Genomic DNA, 21,932 nt, shown 5'->3' with positions numbered 1-21,932 from the left:
GACGGGTTGATATAAGGCTTCTGTCTTGCTCTATACCTCCTAATTGGCATATTAATGTGCATATTAAAGCTCCCCACAAATTAGACACTTTTCTTAGCATTTTTCATTTTTGCAGCCATGGGGAAACAGGGAAAAGTTGTTTCAAGTGCTTGTTATGGACGATCATGGATCATAGTGTGTGCTGAGGAAAAATCTGTTCTTAAGTTGCATTGCCGACATGTGAATTCTCATGAATCACTTTTAAATCAAATAGGCCACAGATGACATGGTTGATGTTGAACAAAGATTCACAGCGTTTTATCTTTGATAATATGTTAGATATTTTACTTAATTTACTTTATCTTGGAAATATGTATTTTTTAATTGTAACTTATGCCAAGTGGACAAAATCGGTTTAATTGATGATATATTGCTTAAGGCAAAATTCTTTACATATAGGTGAAACATATATGTATTTATCATATATTATACATATAAAAAAATATAATAATATATGATAATGATATATGATAATAATAATAATATATATGTGTATACTGTATACATAAGTGTGTTTTCTACCAACGACTAGGATATAAAATATTTGTAAAGAGTATAAGATATTTCTGTCATATTTGTACCCCTAGCTCTTCCATTTGTAAGGATGAGGATTAGGGCCGCATTAAAAAATCGAAATAAAATAAAACAAAACAAAATGAAATAAAATAAAAAAATTAAAATAATAATAAAATATAAAATAATAAAATAAAATAAAAATAATAAAAAACAACAATAACAACGGCAGCAATAACAACAACAACAATAACAACAACAACAATAATAATGATAATAATAATAATAATAATAATAATAATAATAATAATAATAATAATAATAATAACAAAATGCTGTTGTCCTCTTCCTTGTCCTCCAGTTCAACTGGGAGCAGATTACTTTTGCTCTCTCAACGGCCCTTGCTGTGCGCATTTTATAACAATCGATGTGTTTTTTATTTCTCCCTCAATTGTGAAAAGAAAAACAACAACAACAACAACAACAACAACAAACCCCGACCGTACGAAAACAGAGCAGAAATGCGTTCTGAGCTGCTCTGAGATCCGGCCATCTTTGCAGAAGCTCAGCACTAAATTGACGCTCAAATTGACGCTCGTAAAATCGGCGGCGCGCTCGGTGTGTGTCAGCAGTAGCGTCTCTCTGTCGGCGGGGAAGTGGCGCATCGCACGGACCGGGAGCACGGAGCCTCCGGTTTCCCTGCGGACTGGCGCACGGAGGGGGGGGCGGCGGCGGCGGCGGCGGCGGACGAACAGTTTGCATGCAATTCATCAACGTGGGACCGAGAGACGAAACGATGAAACGCAAACGGTCTCCGCGACGCGGATCGTAGACGCGTCCACCCAGCAGAAGCCGCGTTTGATTTCCGTGCGGAGATGAGGCGGGGGGTGGAGGGGAGCCGCCGCGGAGACGCTGGGCTTTGGCCAAACACCACCACCACCACCGCATTTCAGCACTTTTATTTGATGCTGCCGGGACATCTAATAGTGAGCATTGCTGCGTTTCTCTTTTGATTTGGGGGATCCTTTGGAGCATGCATCTCGCTTGAGGACACGGAGGTATATTTGCTGCCATGACTGGCGGAGGGCTCCGCTCTTGGTCGCTCGGAGAAGAAGCAGATTGATCTGATCCGCCGGTGGTGGTGTGGTGGTGGTGGTGGTGGTGGTGTGGGGTGGCGGCGGTGGTGGTGTCACATCTGTGTGGGGAAAGCCGATCGTGGCAGCACCATATAAACACGGAGCTTCTTACTCAGGGAAAATGTCTTCTCGTTCTACGCTGCCGTCGGGAAACGACAGGAGCGCTGACCATGTAAGTGCCAGTTACGGTCGTTTTATTTCTGTGCAATGCTAGAAACAAAACACGCTTATTTCCAGGGGCCTCGGTGATTGTGCTGTGTTTATCTACACTCGGGGATGGCCTCACATCTGAAGTATTTGCAGAAAATACGCTTCCAGGGCCTCTCTGGCACAAACACACACACACGCATGCACGCACGCACACACACAGTTATTTCACTGTGTTTATTTACACCGGGGACGGCCTCGCACCGTATGCGTGATTTAGGATACAGTGGGATCTGGGCATAATATTCCAGTCAAATGGGCCGCTATGAGAAGCCGATCAGTCCATCCGCATAGAACAGCACTGAGTGGATGGTGTGCGTGGTGGAGGCTCCATAGCAGCCGTCAGCTCTTTATTATAAGGCTGGGGAGGCGGTGACGTCACGCAGCCTGCTGCTAGTGCGTTCCCCTTGAGTGGAACCGTATGGATCATGGATGGATAGATGGATGGATGGGTGGGACGGGTGCAAAGAGAAGGGGGGAAAAAAACAACAACAAAAAAATACAAATGCATTTATAAAAATACTAGGCTTTCAGACTGTTCCTTCTATTAAAGGAAGAGGGATTCACTGCGTGCAATAATCTGCAGTTCGGTGCTGCGTATACACCCGGAGCTGGTGGGTGTCAGACAGTCGACACAGGCTATACCGAAAACAGTGTAGGCCTAAAGAAAGAAAAAAGGATGGCCTATAGGTCTATATATAGAGATAAAATGAACTGTATGAGATATTCAGTGTATCACAGTATAAAACGATAGAGAACGCACTCTCTTCATATATGAGTGACTTAATGCTTCATCTGTGCCTGCATTGCCTTGATGTGTGGTAATGTACCAGAGACAAAAAAATAATTATTTCCACGGATCTATCCATCTATCTATCTATCTATCTATCTATCTATCTATCTATCGATTTATCATTTTTAACCTGTGTTACGATTTTTATATATAAACATTAACCCATATATATATAATGCATCTATATGAGTAACTTGATGTATCAGCTCAGCCTTTATTGCCTTGATATGTGTTGAGAGAGACCACCTCCAAAATGCGCTGTTGGTGAGATAACCTTTCATGGACTTAGATTAGGTGAGATGGCAGAGGCAGTTGATTTCCCTATTAAATGCACCTCACACACTTTGTGTTTGTGTGCTGTGCATGTTTCAAAGTGTGGGACTTTGGGAGGTGCAATGATTCATTCATTTTCATGTCTTATCCCTGACTTTGCTTTTGAAAAGGTGCTAAAATGATGGCATTGCATGTAATTAATCAATCAGAGAAACAAATTGCCCTTGCAAATAAAGTCGAATCTGAAATTATAGCACATATGGTCCGACCTGTGCGATCCAGGTGTAGTGCGTTAATTTACCACATTATAGCTCGGTACTCTCTTGTACAGTATACTCCAGGTTCAGCTGATGGGTATCAAGACTGTGAGTGGTTCTAAATTGGCTCTGGATGTGGCATGTAAACAGTAATAGAGCCATGGGAAGTAGAGATTTTGAGAAGGTGGGGCCTGTGTATGTATGTGTGTGTGTGTGTGTGTGTGTGTGTGTGTGTGTGTGTGTGTGTGTGTGTTAAACTGAGAGCAAGATGCCATGCGGAGGGGGGGTTTGGAAGTGTGATGCCTCAGGCCCTGGGACTGGCCAGGGACCACTGTGCCGGCATCTGCTCCCCCCGCCCCCTCTCCTCTGGCTTCACGGTGACCATCTCTCCCTGCTTCTCTCTGACTCTGCTTTTCTTTCTCAGACCCCCATTTTCTTTTTCCTATTCTCCCTTTTTTCCCCCCAGGAGAGTTATCTGTGACTAAGGCGTTCGACTGATATGATCCAAACGCAGTGGAACACACAGTATATCTGGAGTGGGTCTAGGATCAAGTACCTACAGACATGTAACAGTAATGCCACGTCCATGGGACTGTGTGTAGGGTCTCTAGGTTTTCAAATCATTTTTTTAATAGTTTTTATATGATAATAAAACATGGTAGCTATAGTAGGAGAACTTTCATCTGCTACCATAGCAACTCTAATATTTGCACTATGTGATCTGCATCATTTCCTGTGTGGCAGAAATGTTAACAGACAAAGTACTATCCAGTACACAAACACATAATGAGCAAATCCAAAGACCATCTCATGTTGATGGTTCTTGGGTAATTCCAACACCACTAATGATTAAAAGTTGATACATAACAGTCTTCATGAGTAGCTTTTACGTTCATTAGATTAGAGTTCCGGTCTTTGATGACGCACCCATCTATGTTATGATCGGAGACATTATCGAGGAAACAAGGCAGTCTGTCAGTTTAGCATGGGAGAGGCCGTGATACGAAAGATTGCAGACTAATGGCCTCATAGCGTCACGACAACAATGCGGACACAATGTTGGCCAATCATCATACATGTGGTGTTCATCTCCTGAAGAGAAGCCACAATCATGCTCTCCGATTCATGCTTGTCTTGAATATTGCATTGTTACAGTTACCGCAGTGGTGCAGTGTACACGCATTGCAAAGTGGAAAGAAAGTTTCTTCGTGATAATGTGTGCTTCGCAATAAATTTTCAATTTGTTGTATACAATTTGCGGGGGGGGCTAAATTTGAAATGTAAATGACGATTGCACATAGATGACTCCCCATATGAAGAGGTACAAGTTATATTTATGTCCTGCTAATCGCCGGCCTTGCTGCTCGCTTGGCTTTCAGAAAATGGCGTCTCTGTGAACTGACTTCGCTAAAGCGACTTGGGTGTAATTACCCCGGGAATCATTGGGCCCGGGACAAAAATATCCCACAAAAAAACACACAGTAACTCCTACCACCCTTGCACCCAGTTAACCATCAGGGAAACCTGCCCAACCAAACCAGTGGACATGAGCTTTGAAAACCTCCCATTGGATATTTCTCTTATATATATATTTTTTCAATTAAATAAATTTGAAATATATTCTTTCCGTTATATTGGCTGTACGTCTGTCGCAAATGATACAGGAGTCATCAAAGGGCAAAGAACCCAGGACCACAGACCCACGTTGCCCCTGATCACGCTGCCTTTAACAGCCAGCTTAAAGTTGTTCTGCTCCCAGAGAAGATGGTGCTCTGGGGGGCAACCGTCACAAACAGTACCGGCAAGGTTGGGACACCTAAATGACCCCAAAATTTGATGCGGTCAGTGAAATGTTCGAGGGTGTTTCGTCATCAGTTTTTAGTCTGATATCGCGGACACGCAGTTCGATTAAAATGAACCTCGACTCGACTCCTTGACGTGGGATTTGAAACGTGTACGAGACAGACACTGGGGTCGAATCCCCTTTGATTTCTTCCGATTCTTCCACGTCGAACCAGCTCCCAACCTACGGCCCGGTGTTGCTGCTGCTGCTGTTTTTTGGGGGGCTGGTAGCCGCCCTCCCCCCCCGTGGCTCCGGGCCCTTGTTTCATCTCTTTAACCCCCCTCCCCTCCCCGCAGCATGTGTCCCTGGCGGCCAGCCGTTCGGACAAGGGCACCAGCCTGTCCAGCCGCTCGCTCGGCGCCCGCTGCAGGAACTCCATCGCGTCCTGCTCCGACGAGCAGCCGCACATCGGCAACTATCGTCTGCTCAAAACCATCGGCAAGGGAAACTTCGCCAAGGTCAAGCTGGCCCGTCACATCCTGACTGGGAAGGAGGTGAGATCGAGTTCACTGGAGCTGTTTTGTACCAGTTCGAAGTTGGACGGAATCCCGTGCACCGCTCAGGAGTTGTGGTCCGCACAAATCGAACAAGCGCCCCGTTGCGACGGCAGCCCGAGCGTTCTGATACTCGGTCCTCGTTCTAAATCGGTCGGAAGTAGTAGTAGTAGCTTCCCTTTTCCTGTCAAGCTGCCAACGTCAAAGCGTTTCCAAACAAATGCAATGTCGTACCTTGGAATGGCACCCGTCCCAAACAGCAAACGTTGAACGGGGGGGGGGGGGGGGGTTTGTACTCATTTCTCAAAGTAACAGCCCGGGAGAGATGGTTGAACTCGTTTCGAGTACATTTCAATTTTCACTTCCTCTTTAAACGGGCTTTGAAACGCGACTTCATAAATTGACAACTTATTAACATACGGTGCTTTATAATGTTAACATGGGAATATGTTCCCAGTTCAACATGTTCATGTCGACTCCATGATGGGTTTATTTGTTTGACATTTAATGCCGTGTCTCCGTGGTTTCTCTTGCAGGTTGCAATAAAAATCATTGACAAAACTCAGTTGAATCCAACCAGCCTACAAAAGGTAAGCCTCGGCCGTCTCTGATCGGTTATGATGTAATGTAATGTAATGTGAACTTCACTGTTCGGCGGAACAATGAAGTGTGAATATTATTAACACGTATGCCCGGCGGTCTACCGCTGCTTTTTTTTTTTTTTTTTTTTTTAAACCGGCTGTACCAGGGATCACCAGCGGCAACGCAACGGAACTCTTTTCGTGCGTTCAAAATGTACGTGACGCGCGAGCGGGCGGAAGAGGCCTTTTTGGAGAGGTCTGTCTGGAGCTGCTCTGCTCTTCCTCACTCCTCCGTCGGAGCGAGCGTGAGAGAGCGGACGAGAGAGGGAGGGAGGAAGGGAGAGAGAGAGAGAGGGGTAGATAAGGAAGGAGGGAGAGAGAGGAGGGAGGGAAAAAGGGAGAGAGAGAGAGAGGGGTAGATAAGGAAGGAGGGAGAGAGGGGTAGAGAGGGAGGGAGGGAGGGAGAGGGGTAGATAGGGAGAGAGAGGGAGGGAGGTAGAGAGCGAGAGGGAGGGAGAAAGGGAGAGAGAGAGAGGGAGGGAGGGAGAAGGGGAGAGAGAGGGGTAGATAGGGAGAGAGGCTGAGAGAGAGGGAGGGGGAGGCAGGGAGAGAGAGAGACTGGGAGAGAGGGAGAGAAAGAGGGAGGGAGGGAGGGAGAGAGGGAGGGAGCGGGAGCTCTTGGGATGTGATGCTGTTTGGCAGGTGCTATGGACTGGATGGGAGCGAAGGGAGACCTCTGCTCTGTAGAAAGGCCCCCGTCTCCATGGGCTAATCTCTGCCCATAGAGACGCCACGGGGAGTGACTCACCCCTCAGTTTGTGGTTGCCCAAACGTTTTGAAGTATTAATTTGACATCCACAAACACAGATGAAGGTGGATAACGGGGAGATGTTGCATTATCTCTCTGAGGGCGGTGCAAGTCCGCGGACCGCAGAACGTGCTGCCGCCGAAATTGAGGTCGTTCCGACTGTTGTTGATGTTTGATTTGGCGGCCATTTTGATTCCGTCCAACAGTGCCTTCCCAAGTTTGCTTTGGAAATGCCGAGGTTACCGGGACCAGACGTCCCGGTTTCCAGCTGTGTGTCCCGAGTCCTGACAGATATCTGTAAAACACCAAAATGACAGTAAAATAATAATAATTATTATTATAATAATAATAATAATATTATACTTGTGTTCAGTGCTTATAGATATATATATATATATATATATATACACACACACACACACACACTCACACACAAACACAGATACATAAACACACACACACACAAACACACACACACACACACATACACACACACACACAGCCACACACACAATATATATATATATATATATATATATATGCAGGCAAGGAGAAAATAACTTGTAGCACCTACACTCCGTGCACGAAGATCCCACCGGAGAAGTGGGCGAGCGAGTGGACGTGTTGATGACGTCATCGACACGTCCACTCGCTCGTTGTGAATTGTGTGTTTTCAGGGATGTGTGTGTGTGTGTGTGTGTGTGTGTGTGTGTCCGTTTGTGTGCGTGTGTGGGGGTGCAGGGCCGACGCTTCCCATAGGCGGCTCCGCTGCGTGTCCCCGTGCCCCGTTTCCTCCGAATAAAGCAAATAAAAACATTGTGTTTTTATTTCAGATGTCTTTTATTTGACTTATCGAACGAAACGAGACAATGAGAAGCACCGCGCCTAACGGGGACGCTCTCTCAGTCACTCTCTTACAACAACCCTCCCCCCACACAACAGTGCCGAACGTGTGGTACACTTAAACTCACACACTAAATTAATTATATTAATATTTATTTATTTATATTAAACTCATTTATTTTATTTGTGTACGTTTTCCCAAATGGCAACATGAAATGTAGGGCTAGAGAAGTAAACATATTGCCAATTACACAAAACAAATATATATGAATATAATATATCGACTTACCAAATCAACATGCCATTATTATACCAAATCAACCTTTCAACAGTTTGATTGACTCACCATTTTATTTATCTTAATCATATTTTCCTCAGTGTTGTTGTTTTTAAAGAAATGACCCTTCGTTGCGACTATCAAGCATTAAGTCAATAAATTCAGACTATCGATATTTCCTTTTTCCTTTGATTATTTTGGAACTCACCTCATTTCTGGCCATGACATGGTTACCGAAAGGCGTCTTCTTTACATTGGACTGGATTTGGCCGTATTGCGTGCGCTGTTATCTCCGAACCTGCGTCCGTCCCTATTTACTGCTCAGTGATTGGCCTGTTATGCAATATCAGACACGATGTGACTGGATCCTCTGAAACAACAACGGGCCAATATTCGGGACAGGAACGAAGGAGCGAGGGCAAGGATTGGCTGGCGTTGGGAGAGAATGGATTTGCAATTGGCTGGTGATTATAGCGGGCTTTTTTACACACTCGTGGGCTACAGAAAATCCTGAGTACAGTAGACATGAAAGAGCCCACATAAGCATAATCTGGCCTGTTTTGTATGTGTGAAGGGGAGAAGGAAAGAGGGGGGATAGAGAGGGGGCAAGGAAGCAATGGAAGAATCGACGATAAAAAGGAGGAGAAGGTGGTGAAAAGGCTCGGAGAACACTGAACCCCGGCTGCTCGGTTCTGAACACGGTTCCATCGTGCGAGAACCTTGCGGATTAGAGGAAGAGTCGTGGCTTGAAAGGGTACGGAGATAAGAAACAGTGCATTGGTTTACGGACCAGTCGTTCAGTCAATTATCAAATGTCCAATGGTTGTGAAATCCTAAAGGTAGCATGGGCCTCGAAGTCGACTTTAATAAGGGCATTGCAGGAGGACCTGCTCGATGTTTAAGATGGCCGGCGTCAAACACAAGGGCACAGTATCATCTCGATGGATCTGACCCCTCTGCCCGGTCGCGGAAGATTGGGGTCGGTATCACGAGTTATGGGACGCGAGACGAGACACTTCAACGCGCCGTATCCCAAGATTCCCCCTTGCACAGCTGGAGAAGCTTGAGAAGAGCCTGGTCTTAATACCTGGGTCACTATGGCAACAGTGACGTGAGGCGCCGCCAGAGGAAAGACTGAGGAAAATGAACTGAATGAAGGAGGGTGGGGAGGGAGGGGGCGGTACTGGAGGGAGGAATATAGAAGGACAGCAAGGATTGAGAAAAGAGGATAGAAAAGCTTATTGCGCGCAATTATTTTTTTTTTTCCAGTTTGGGGCGACGACACGGCAGGAAGCTGCAGGAGCTGCTGTAGGTGGCGGGCGCTTGTTTAGGAGCTGTACGGGAACCCTGGGAAATCTTCCCAGGAGTTGGGGAAATTGTACAGGAAAATAAATAAATATAATAATAATAATAATAATAATAATAATAATAATAAATATAGCTGCAGGCAGCAACACACGGGGTCCAGTTTGGTCGTGTTAGGTACGTATTACAGGTTTCCGTAAACCGATGTTCCCAAACCTGCCCTCTTGCGATTGATTATATGCGGGACGTTTGGAGCGGACCGAGGGACTCCATGCCACCGCGTCAGACCAGACGTCGCTGAAATTCGGGGATCCGTCCTTTAATCGCTCTGCTTTTGCGATGGATGGGTGCCGGGCCAGGCTCGGGTCGGGAGGATGGCGAGCTCCAGTTAAAATTGGTGTTTGAGGAAGACCCGCCGCGCACGGAGAGGGAGCGGAGGAAGCACCGGCGCTCCTGCTCTACGATTGGCTGTTCCTCGCACATGTTTTGTGAAACGCAGCATGAGTTACTGTTCTCTGAGTTTTCTTTCAACGCACTTCACCTCAAACGTACTTATATTAAGTGGCTGGAGGGGAATAAGCTCCGAGAGAAGAAGCTTGGACTTATATAACTTTGGATGATGATGTCACAAAAAGGCCCGCTCCTAAAACTAATGAAATGGCGACAGTTCTTCTTGCTAATTTCTGCTCCGAATGTTGATCGATGTTGATGAAACTCGAAGGACAGGACGTCTGAAACGCCCCGGTTCTCAAACATGTCCATGCGTACTGCGGTTGTCGGGTTTCAGATACTTTTAGCCCAAAAAACGCAGAGGTTCTAAATAAAAAACGCCTAGCAACAACTGATAATAATAATAATAATAATAATAATAATACAAATACTACTACTACTACCTCTAGCACCTCTACTACTGCTACTACTACTTCCACTACTACTACTACCACTACTAATACTACTACCACTACTACTACTACCACTACCACTACTACTGCTACCACTACTACCGCTACTACTGCTACCACTACTACCACTACTTCTACTACTACTACTACTACTACTACTACCACAACCACTACTACTACTACTACTACTACTACTACCACTACCACTGCTACTACTTCTACTACCACTACTACTACTACTACTACTACCACTACTACTTCTACTACTACCACCACTACTACTGCTACTACTACTACTACCACAACCACTACCACTACTACTCCTACTACTACCACCACTACTACTACCACCATGAATACTACTACTACCACTACAACTACTACCACTACCACTACCACTACTACTACTACTACTACTTCTACTGCTACTCCTACTACTACTACTACTACTACTAAAAATAATAATCTAATTTGTAATAATAATAACAATGAATAAAATCCATAGAGTAAACATATCAAATATAGTGAGAGGCGCATGGTGTTCATTATTTGCTCTTTACATTTGTGTGGAGACTGGTCGTTTGAATTTGGTGGTCTTTTGATGAGATGTGTCAAGTATTTCACAGTGCACGGGAGGATTGTACGTAGGTGAACATTGCCTATTAGTATTCATAGACAAACTGTTTTCCTGAAGCTCGAAGAGCCCCCCACCCCCCTCAAAAAATTAAATGCAAAGCTGTAATTTCTACAATGTCATGCCAAGATAAAGCCTGGGCATCCAAATGTGCACGAATGGGGCAATTAGTAAACATGTGAAAGTAGTGAAGTGTTGCTCAGCTTCCAAAACACAGCACACAGATTCTGCACTGTCCGTGTCAATGACATAATCTTAATAAGATTGGACTGGGACAAGGGATTACATATGACAGAAAGCACCTATCAATCAGCTATTTCCTACTGCATAATACTGTTGGATAAAGTGCATATAACAAACTGGATAAACATACCAGGCTTCAGAAAAAGGCCGTTTCACAATCTTCCAAGTCTATTCAGATTTCTTTTTTTTTTTTGTAATTGATAGGATTGATTCGATAAGAAATACTGACCTCCCTTTGCTGTGGACGCAGAAGAATGAGATTCCCATGAGACCTTGAACGTTGTTACGGGCTTCATAATGCTCTACTTCAGAACCAGAGTCAGAATCAGTTTATTTGGCCAAGCACATAAAGAAAGAAGCATCACAAAAAGAAGAAGCTCCACAGTTGAAAATAAACAAGATATGTAATATATACGGAATAAACAAAATGTGCTCTATGCAGCAGATGAAGATAAAGTAAAAGGCTAATTACAATGAGGATGACTTGCTGTGAATATGAATACAGTTTGGATATTCCTGTACAAGATGAATAATATGCGTACGGACAGGATAGGCTTAAATGGTTACGGTATTATTACAACATTGTTACAATACAACAACATTATTAAAATTTTGTCTGTCTTCCTCCTCAGCTCTTTCGGGAGGTACGAATAATGAAAGGATTAAATCATCCAAACATAGGTAAGAGGCATGACGCATCCCAATGAACCTAAAAGTGTGTGCGTGTGTGTACGTGTGTGTGTGTGTATGCGTGTCCAGACGGAAGCATTTGTGTGAGCCCGGACCTTAATTCGGCCGGTGCATGTTGAAAAGCCTTTAGAGAGGCAGTTGACCGTGCTGCAACTCGCAGCTCCTCGGGCCCCGATATGGAGGTCACCGGGGTAGGGGGGAGGGGTCGGGCGGGGGAACAGGATTTTCTAAAGCCGAAATGTCATGGACGGATCAAAAAAAAACCCAAAAAAACAAAAAAAAACACACACCCCTCCGCATTAGTGACGGAGCCCACATGTATTACGACAGACAGACGGCTGTGTTTTCGTTTTTTAACGAGAGTGGGATTTATACGTGCATTTGGCTTCACCGTGTTTTGTGTTTTGGGCTTTACAGTGCAGCTGTTTGAGGTGATTGAGACGGATAAGACCCTTTACCTAATCATGGAGTACGCCAGCGGAGGTGGGTGACGTCCAGCCGGAGTGTCCGGGGCATTTCTGTGGCAGGAAGTGATGCAATAGCTTACATCATACATGCGCAGATAGAGACGTCACAAGTCCGGCCCGTGCCGCGTAAAATAACCGTCCCGCCGTAAATCGCTCAAGCATTAGGACGGTTGGGATCTGATTAAAATGAATATGAGCTCATGTTGGAAATATCTCTTTGTGTTGTATTTTGTGTCTAAAATCCTAAAGAATCGTTAAATGTTGTTATTATGTATATTATGAATCTGCTCTTACATTAATTCTGCACCATAAAATGCCCTGGGTGCCCTTGCTTATTAATGCTTCACTATGTAATAAGGTTATGTTCTCCTTTCACATTGATGTCATCTGATACGAGAAGAAACTTTTTTTTATATGTATATAAGAGGCTTACCCTGAGACTGTGGTGTAAGATGATAAATGATGCAGTCGGGTTCCTTATTTTGTGCAAATTCCACTCTAGCGCATCAGCCTTTATGGGCGATCATCAGAAAGGTCCAACTCTAGGTTTAGCTCAGGGAAGAGAAGTATGAACTAATAATGAGACCGCAGGATGACCCTATTCACTCACAGTACTCTGGAATGAAGTATTTAATTATTCTGCACAGTAGATGTTGCTTATGTGGGCAAAGAAGCACAAACACATTCCCCACTGTGATATATATAAAAAAAAGGGTCCCCAAAGCAACGTTTGAGGATCTTTAATGTATACAATTGAAGCACAATATTTTTGCAATACCCTCTCTATGTTCACCATCATTTAAAGACAGAAGTCCAGTATTGTAACAAACTTCATCTTGATGATCTTGATCATCTATTATTGTTTTTAAATGTGGTGTTATGCCTCAAGTTGATATTTCTCTCGTACCTTGCCTCAGGTGAAGTGTTTGACTACCTCGTATCTCATGGAAGGATGAAAGAGATTGAAGCCAGAGCCAAATTTCGACAGGTAGTGGCCGCACACGGTCCCCGATATACCCACTTCGACCGGCATCTCCGTTGAGCGCGGCGGCTGCTTCATCGCTGTACGTGTCTCTGCTCTGTCTTTCAGATTGTTTCGGCTGTCCACTACTGCCACCAGAAGAACATTGTCCACAGAGATTTGAAGGTGAGAAATCACAAGGAAAAAAACATTTTTCTCTGGGTTCGGGGGGCTGGATTAAGGCCAGTCTAGAGACGAGAGAATTTCTTTCAATGACAGATTATGACCGACCAAATCTAGGACTAGTCTTAATGTCCGAATAATGTCCAGATTGTCCTGTCCTGATTATTATCCAGATTTACATTCTCACAAATGTGGCAAAATTGGACATGTTGCACGGAGATTGTCTGTCTCAGACGTGTTTCCACTACCTGGAAATACTCTGGTTGGTTCAGACGATGGGCGGAGCCCCGATAGAGCGTGCAGGAGGCAGGATGTGATGCAATGACGCTGCAGAGTTTTACAGAACACCCAAGATGGCTGAGAAAGGCTACAGACTTATCAGTAGTTGGGTTTTTTTTTTGTTTTTTTTGCATTAATACATATCCGCAACATAATCAAAAGAGTGGAAAGGACTAATAAAGAAAGCAGAAAGGAGTACAAAGCAGCTACACTCCGTGCGCCGAAGACTCGCACAAAGGTAAATAAGTGGCGCATGATAGAGACGTCATCAACACGCGACACGCCCACTCCCTCGCTGTGAATGATCCGGAGAATTACTGGCTCTGTTCAGACATACCACTCAATCGGACTTTACGCAGACTTTGTACTAGGGTGCTGGCTGGGAAAAGTCCGGGTAATGTTTGGATCAAATGCTTCGGACATTTGCGTTTACACATACAGCTCATCCAGGTATTGTCCGGATAATCTCAGGTTTATAGTCCATGTGTGATTCAGCTTGAGACTGACCGTAACCCATCTCTGTGCGAACTGCCTGTGGCCTCTTAATCCCACAGCAAAGCACTAATGAACAGAGGAACTCTATTCTTAGATGTTTATCAAGCTGAGAAAGAAGGAACAGGGAATAGGCCGAGCTACTGTCCTACTATAATAGAATATCACATCCCTGAGCATAAGCAGCTATACACTCACACATGCATGCATGGACGCGCACACACGCACACATGCACACACGCACACACACACACACACACGGCATGAGTCATGTCCAGTATTTCTGTTGTCGGATGACACACAAGTGCAACCCTCCCTTTTCCCATCTGTCTCTCATTTGCTTTCACTATTTAATTTTCTCTCCCGGTGTCTTCTTCGATCTCCCTCACTGCATCTTTCCTTCTCTCATTCCTGTTCACAACTTCAACACTTCTGTCCTCCCACTGTCGTTTCTCCCACATTTGTCCTCCCCATCCCTCTTTCTTTCTTCCTTTAACCCCACCCCCTCATCCATCCATCCGTTCAATCACACCCCCAACCCCCCTCTCTCTCTCTTTGTACATGGCCTCCATCGCAAATCCAGGCGGAGAACCTCCTGCTGGACGCCGACGCCAACATCAAGATCGCTGACTTCGGCTTCAGCAACGAGTTCACGTTGGGCAACAAGCTGGACACGTTCTGCGGCTCGCCACCTTACGCCGCCCCAGAGCTCTTCCAGGGCAAGAAGTACGACGGCCCCGAGGTGGACGTCTGGAGCCTCGGGGTCATCCTGTACACGCTGGTCAGCGGCTCGCTACCTTTCGACGGGCAGAACCTTAAGGCAAGTGAAAGCGGCGGCCGGTCAAAGTCATGCGTCTAGTTTCCATGTGAACCGACAAGGCGTTAAAGCTCCTCGGGTTTGACTTGTTGATATAATGTTGTTAGTCACGGTGAACGTGGGGAAGAGTTTCTGCAGACAAACGGCGCCGCCTGCTCTCTGTGCCGGTTCGGGGAAGTTTGTCCTTCATCTGTTTTTTGTGGGATTTTTCAGCTTACAACTGATTTCAGACCCAAGACCAGAATATCCTGATCTTGGTGTTGTACCCACTTTGCCTTTGGCTTCTACGCAAGCAACGTTTTTATTTGTTGACCTTTAAATGATCAGTGATCTTTCTCGCCCCTCAAAAAATAGCCATAATATCATTCTACTGGTGGAGAGTTGGTCGAGGAATTGCAAGTTTGGACCTTCAAGTGTTCATACAAATTAAGATCTCATTTTGTCAAGATCATTTAATAAATTGCTCAAACAGGATCAACAAAGCAAAATAAATAAATGAATAATGAATAAATGAGAATAGAACTTTCCTGTTGGACTGATAGCCACAGAAAGAAAGAAATACAGGTTCCACAACCACATGATTTAGGAATTGTAGATCACCATGGTTCTAGACATGGTTCCGGGTACTAACTCCTGGTCCAACGTGGTGTGACTGATTTGGTCTACAGGAGCTGAGAGAGCGCGTGCTGAGGGGAAAGTACCGTGTCCCCTTCTACATGTCCACAGACTGCGAGGGAATCCTGCGCCGCTTCCTGGTCCTCAACCCCTCCAAACGCTGCACGCTGGAGGTAAGGTGCCCAGAGCACGTCGCTCTTTAATAGTTTAGTTTAGTTCTTGCCCACCTGTGGACTGCTCCAGCTGACCTCACTCACTAGTTGCACCTGGAAGTCCTTGGAAGTCCCTCCTCTGGCTCTTAAGTGATGCAATAGCATCGCACACTTGGAATCTCCGTTTGCAAAACATTGCTCTGTGTCTTTGTTTCTTCAGCAAGTCATGAAGGACAAGTGGATAAATGCGGGGTACGAGGGTGAAGAGCTGAAGCCCCATATAGAGCCTGTTGAGGACTACAGCGATGCCAGTCGCATAGGTAAGCAAGCCAGGTCCAATTCATTGCCCTTCCATGGTTGACCGTTTCATTGTCTCTGATTTCCCTTCAAATTTTCTTCCCTCAGAGGTAATGGTCGGGATGGGCTTTACATCTGAGGAGATCAAGGACTCTCTGCTCAATCAGAAATACAATGAGGTCACCGCCACCTACCTACTGTTGGGCCTCAAAACGGAGGTTAGTGGCCTCACTTTGGCAAAAAAAAATAGACTACATCTACGGCTTCTATACATTGAGTCACTCACAGTTGTCACCGTGGTTGCAGGATGGAGCTGAGACCCGTTCGCTGGCCCGGGTACGACCCAGCCCTATCACCAACGGGACCAACAAACACTCTTCAGTCACTGGCTCCTCCTCCTCCTCTTCCTCCTCCTCGCATAGCAAGAGCCAGCGCAGTGCCTCCACCTACCACAGGCAAAGAAGACACAGTGACTTCTGTGAGTCTCTTTTGTGACGTAGTTTGCTTCGGATTCCCCGTCGCCGGCATATGCCTAATATTCTTATAGGGCAACTTTTACTCTTGAGTCAAACTCCATTGTGGTTGTACAGGATGTTCCTTACCTGTTTCTCTGCGTCCCTTTGTCCTCCAATGCCAAGGCGGGCCTTCCATGCCGGTCATGCACCCCAAGAGGAGCCCCACCAGTACGGGCGACCGGGAGCTGAGAGAGGGCCGCATGCCTTCTCGCAAAGCCAGTTGCAGCGTGATGGGCAGCCACAGCCTCCCGCCGTCCAGCCCAATGGTCAGCAGTGCCAACAACCCCAACAAATCAGAGATCCCCGACCGCCGCAAGGAGATGACTGCCACCACGGTGAGAGTCTGAAGTTTCAATTATCCGCCATTAAGCTGTCCATCGTTTGGAGGATGGATGATGATGTGATGATGAATGAAGCGGCTTTAGAAGCCCCAATAGAAGTTGTGGTTTGGAATGTGTGGCAGTTCCGCCTGCCACACGCCACCCAAGCTGCTTTTTCAGGGCCCTCTGACACAGAGATACAGGTGATGGTGTTAAAACGTACCCGTTTATTGAAGAGAGTGGGCAAGATGGAACAAGCCCGGATCAGATGGAAACTTTTCATGACAAGGGCTCCTTCCCTGTGTGTGGGGGGACGGATAATTTAACCTGTGCTCGTCGATTGCTCTGATGAGCAACAGGCGTGCGGCCACGCAGATCCCAGGCCCAATTTACTAGACCCAAGACAGGTGTGGCTGCTTAAATCACACTACCCCCACGCCACAAAAAGATACTACACTCCTTTGCAAGTGTAAATAGTGTGAAAATATCAAATATTTCATTCTGTTACAATCGGACAATTTGAGGCGTCACAGAATTGTGAAATCACACAGAAACATGATTAGTAGGCCATACTTTCTGTAGCTTTGTAACCAAATGATTCCCGTAGTAATGTTATAATAATAATAATAATAATAATAATAATCATAATTATTAAGTTATGTAATAATTAGTAAAGCATAAAAAGTGCAGCACTTTGGTTTGCCCATACAGAGCATTCGTATGACTAAATGCTCCTTCATTTGTATCTGGAGACTATTTTTTCCAGGCAACTTAGACCGTCTTTAACATTAATTATTTTAATGATTGCAGAATATTGTGGAAAATGATGGAAGTGATGCTTCATCATTTTTGAGCGCACATTTCTCAGGTTCGGGTAAGCATGAACCTTAAGCACTTACCTCAGCCAGCCCTGAAAATGAGAGTGTGCATCCGGGTTTCCGCTCCGCCTTCCGTGATGTCTGATATGTCACGGCAACATCTTTCCTTCTTCCTTATGTTGACCTCTGTCCTCGTTCTCCACTCCACAGAATAACATCCCGGGAAGCGCCATGACTCGCAGGAACACGTATGTGTGCACAGACCGCTCAGGCGCCGACAGGCACTCCCTGCTTCAGAACGGCAAAGAAAACAGGTACGCAAACCAGTAGCCTCGGTCCTGAGAGTCGGAATGATTTTGTTTTCATAACTTGACGGCTTAAATAATCGAATAAAAAACCCCATAAAGTTTCAAAATGTTGAATTTCCAGATCATGACTATAACTGATGAACTACTGACACGAGGGCCGTCATGATCATGACGATTCATTGTCAGACAAATAATTGCATTTAACAACTGAGTTGTCTTTTTTTTTTTTCTAATGCCACTATCATACTTTACATGTTCAATAGTTTGATCAAACTTATGAAGAAGAACCATTTATTGACAAAAATGTATCTATGTAGTTTGTTATTTTGCCTCGACCCTGATGGAAACGCACCAAATTCACAATGGCCATCATTCACAATGAGTGCGCCGCACAGATCTGTGCCTAAATTGTGCGTAAGCAACAGTAAATAGGTTTGTCATTTGTATGGCAACTCTTTTTTTTGTAGGGCGACTAGTTAGCTACGACTATTTTCCTTAGCGGAAGCCAAGAAGTGGAAGCTTTTCAGTCGCTGAGCGTGCCACCATGCTAGGCGTACTTGTTTCAGATCAATATTTAAATCAAGATATTCTCTCATTTATTAAGCAGCCGTCTGATAAGCAGGATAATGCGCAGCCAGAGGGTCATTATCACAAAAGAAACCCCAAGATCAGGACCCCAAAGTGAGCGTATCATCCCTCCTCTTCACCTCCCCCGCTCTCTCCATCCCAGCTCCCTGAGTCACCGCATGCCGCCGGCGTCTCCGTCCACCCTCAGCATCTCCGGGGCGGGGGCCTCGTCCTCGTCCTCCGGGGACCGCTGCCGCCTGACCCGGGGCTCCACCATCCGCAGCACCTTCCACGGCGGCCAGCTGAGGGACCGCGGGCCGCCCGTCTACTCGGCCCCGCCCACCTCACCCACCCTGTCCCACCACGAAGCCAGCCCGCTGCCCCACGCCCGCAGCCGGGCCACGTCCAACCTGTTCACCAAACTGACCTCCAAACTCACACGCAGGTAAACCGATGACACGCGCCGCTCGGAACCTCACATTCCACACCTTTATGACAGACCATCGCCCGCCTGATTTCTGTTATTTTTACAAAAAAAAAAAAATTTCATGGACTGATTGATTAATGAACAACTTTTTCTTGAGCGCTCATTTCGGAGTGTTCGGTCTCACCGCGCATCCCAGGCCTTGAGCCAGGGCCCCGTTCTCATCCGTGGATTTACTCCTTCGCCTCCCTTCCTTCCCCCTCGCAGCCATCATAATCACATATGTCTAATCTTATCAAGGCCGGGCTTTAGCCTTTCCACTCAGCTCCTGCCGTGCTCTTTTCCACCCCTCACTCTCATTGTGATTCAATTATATTCTCTTACCCACCCCCCTTCCCCTCCCTCTTCTCTTCTCTTTACTTTAATTTTTTCTGGCTCTGTCTGGCTCTCCTCTCGTGCCACCAGGGTCAACCTTGACCCCTCTAAGCGCCAGGGCTCAAACAAATCAGTCTCGGGTTGTACTCTTCCACAAGGATCCAAAACCGTTAGTAAGTCCCCGAGCCTCTCGCTTTTCCTGGCCGCCGCCGCCGCCGCCGTTCGCCATCCGCCTGCCTTCCCCAACTCAATTCAACACTTTTTTTTGGCTTGCAAAGCCGTGCATGACTTTTTAATCACTTCTATGTGGTTGCCGATCGTTCTCTTGTGGCATCCCTTGTCCGTTGTGATGTGATGCATGGTTGTGAGGGATTCTTCTTTTTTTTTTTTTTACTCATGAGGCTTTGTGGAGACTCTTTTTATCCCCCTCATAACCCTTTGCATAATCCTTAACAAATGCCCTCTGTTTTATTTTGTAAGTGTGAATAAATGATGCCTTTTTTCTAGGGCCGAGGTGTACGGAAGGTGGAATGCATTGAAATCTGCATGCCTTAAGATTTCGGAGTGAGTGGCCCGTAACAGGGCCCACCCACCAATTCAGTTCTTTGTCATTCACCGGACATCGACGTCAGGTGAATTACAAAGAATTCCCGTCTTTGTTTCAGTCCTCACTCTGCCCGTCTCTCCCACAGGGTCACAAATGAACCTGAGGGAATCAGCAGATTTGCGCTCACAAGGTATTGTGCTCTGGTTTCGGTATTATTGCCTATTATTTTGATATAAGCTGCTCTATCTATCTGTCATTCTGTCTGTCTGTCTGTCTATCTATCTATCAGCAAAATAAAGCAATTCTCTGAACTAAAACTCGACTGTCCTAGATGTTCTTCCAGGGCCTGAATATCTCTCCTTCCGTTGCCGCGCCTCTCACAGTCTCTCTTCCCCGTCTCTCTCATCCCTCGCTCCCTCCCTCCCGCCCCAGTCGCCATCTACCTGGGCATCAAAAAGCGCCCGAGTCCCGGGCCGTCGGACGTGGCTGGGATCTGAGGGACGGCGGGCGGCGGGACCCTGCAGAGGTGGTACTGGCTCTGCGGGAGGCGGCGCGAGGGTGTGGCTGCCAGGTCCACCACGCTGGCCCCTTCCTGCTTTCCTGCACCCACGGCGTTGCCGGGGGGCGCGTGGCTTTCGAGGCCGAGGTGTGCCACCTCTCGACGGGCGCCTCCGAGACTTCCAACGGGGTGCGTTACACGCGACTCTGGGGGGCACCGCTAGCGTTTCGGGACATTGCCACCCAAATCTCCAAGGACCTTGAACTTTGAAAACAATGGTGTGTTATAATTGTGTGTGTGTGTGTGTGTGTGTGTGGGTGTGTGTGTGTGGGTGTGTGGTTGTGTGTGGGTGTGTGTGTGTGCGTGTGTGTGTGTGTGTGTGTGTGTGTGTGTGTGTGTGTGTGTGTGTGTGTGTGTGTGTGTGTGTGTGTGTGTGCGCGCGCGTGTGTGTGTGTGCGCGCGCGCGCCTGTGTGTGTGTACGTGCAAAGAAAGGAGGGTGAAAAATATTAGAGAAAAAAAAGATAAAGACGAGAAGCGGCGAGGGGCTGGACCCGAGAAATCAGACTTCTCAGACGTCTCGGTCGGTGACGTGACCGCTGAACACCCCCTGAACAGACACACACACAAACGCACACACACACACACACACACACACACACACACACACACACATTTCGCCCCTGACGTCACCAAGACTGAGGCACCCCCACCCCCCCCCCCACCACCACCACCACCACCACCACCGCCTCGGTCACGAAAAAACCCTCCAAACTCACCCAACTTCTTCTACTACTGAGCAACTAAACCCACTGGACCTGGATCGACGGAGGAGATCCGGCGTGATATTTTGTAGTGCTGAGCTGATCTAGCCATAATGACTATTTATTTTGTTATTTATTGCTCTCATCTCTGTTCATACCACCCGTCACCTCCTCCACCGCCGGAAACACCAACCGTTTTTTTCCACGCGTGGCTCGGCATACGACGGAGCATTCTCCCCCCTGATGTTGACGCCAGTGGGGTGGTTATCCACCGACCTTCTTTCGTCACCTGGGGACAGTATGCACGGCTGCGGAGAGGGGGTCCGCCTCCGTGGGGGTCCGCCTCCGTGGGCCCCCCCGCCGAGCGCCCCCCCCCCCCCAGAAGGTGTTTATGTTTTCACTTCGTGTACATAGTGTAAGCTGCGACGGATTACCATCAGTCAGGGTTGTCGGGGGAGGAGGGGTGGTTGGCGTGGCTTTGAAACAGCCAATCAGAGTTTTCCGCTCCCGCCTGGCCGAGACGCGCGGTGACATCACCCGCGGTGACATCACCCCGCCGTATAAGCCGGTCCGGGGCTTGTTTTCCTTCCCCCCCCCCCCCCCCCCCCCCACCCCTTCCCATCCAATAAGCCCGGCGCCGCTGGCCAATGCGCAGGCTGGACAAACAAGACGTTTAAAGACGTAGCTTTGAACGTG

At 46.7% G+C, this 21,932-nt stretch overlaps 1 protein-coding gene across 1 annotated transcript; it reads left to right on the top strand.

The window, feature by feature from the left end:
• Positions 1-1,809: 1,809 nt before the first annotated feature.
• Positions 1,810-20,472, top strand: mark4a (MAP/microtubule affinity-regulating kinase 4a; the record flags this gene model as incomplete). Its single annotated transcript, XM_080014139.1, has 18 exons — positions 1,810-1,860; positions 5,358-5,555; positions 6,092-6,145; positions 11,781-11,829; positions 12,256-12,321; positions 13,223-13,293; positions 13,396-13,452; positions 14,804-15,040; positions 15,706-15,825; positions 16,025-16,124; positions 16,210-16,319; positions 16,408-16,579; positions 16,740-16,951; positions 17,965-18,068; positions 18,793-19,074; positions 19,519-19,601; positions 20,121-20,165; positions 20,408-20,472. 18 exons carry the CDS (start codon positions 1,810-1,812, stop codon positions 20,470-20,472), a joined length of 2,076 nt encoding a protein of 691 aa, XP_079870265.1.
• Between the last annotated feature and the right edge of the window lie 1,460 nt (positions 20,473-21,932).

This window comes from Zeus faber, assembly GCF_960531495.2.
Source record: "Zeus faber genome assembly, chromosome: 14".
Classification (NCBI taxonomy): Eukaryota; Metazoa; Chordata; class Actinopteri; order Zeiformes; family Zeidae; genus Zeus; species Zeus faber.
Note: the sequence above shows the minus strand (reverse complement) of the source record. Positions and strands in the feature narration are given on the sequence as shown.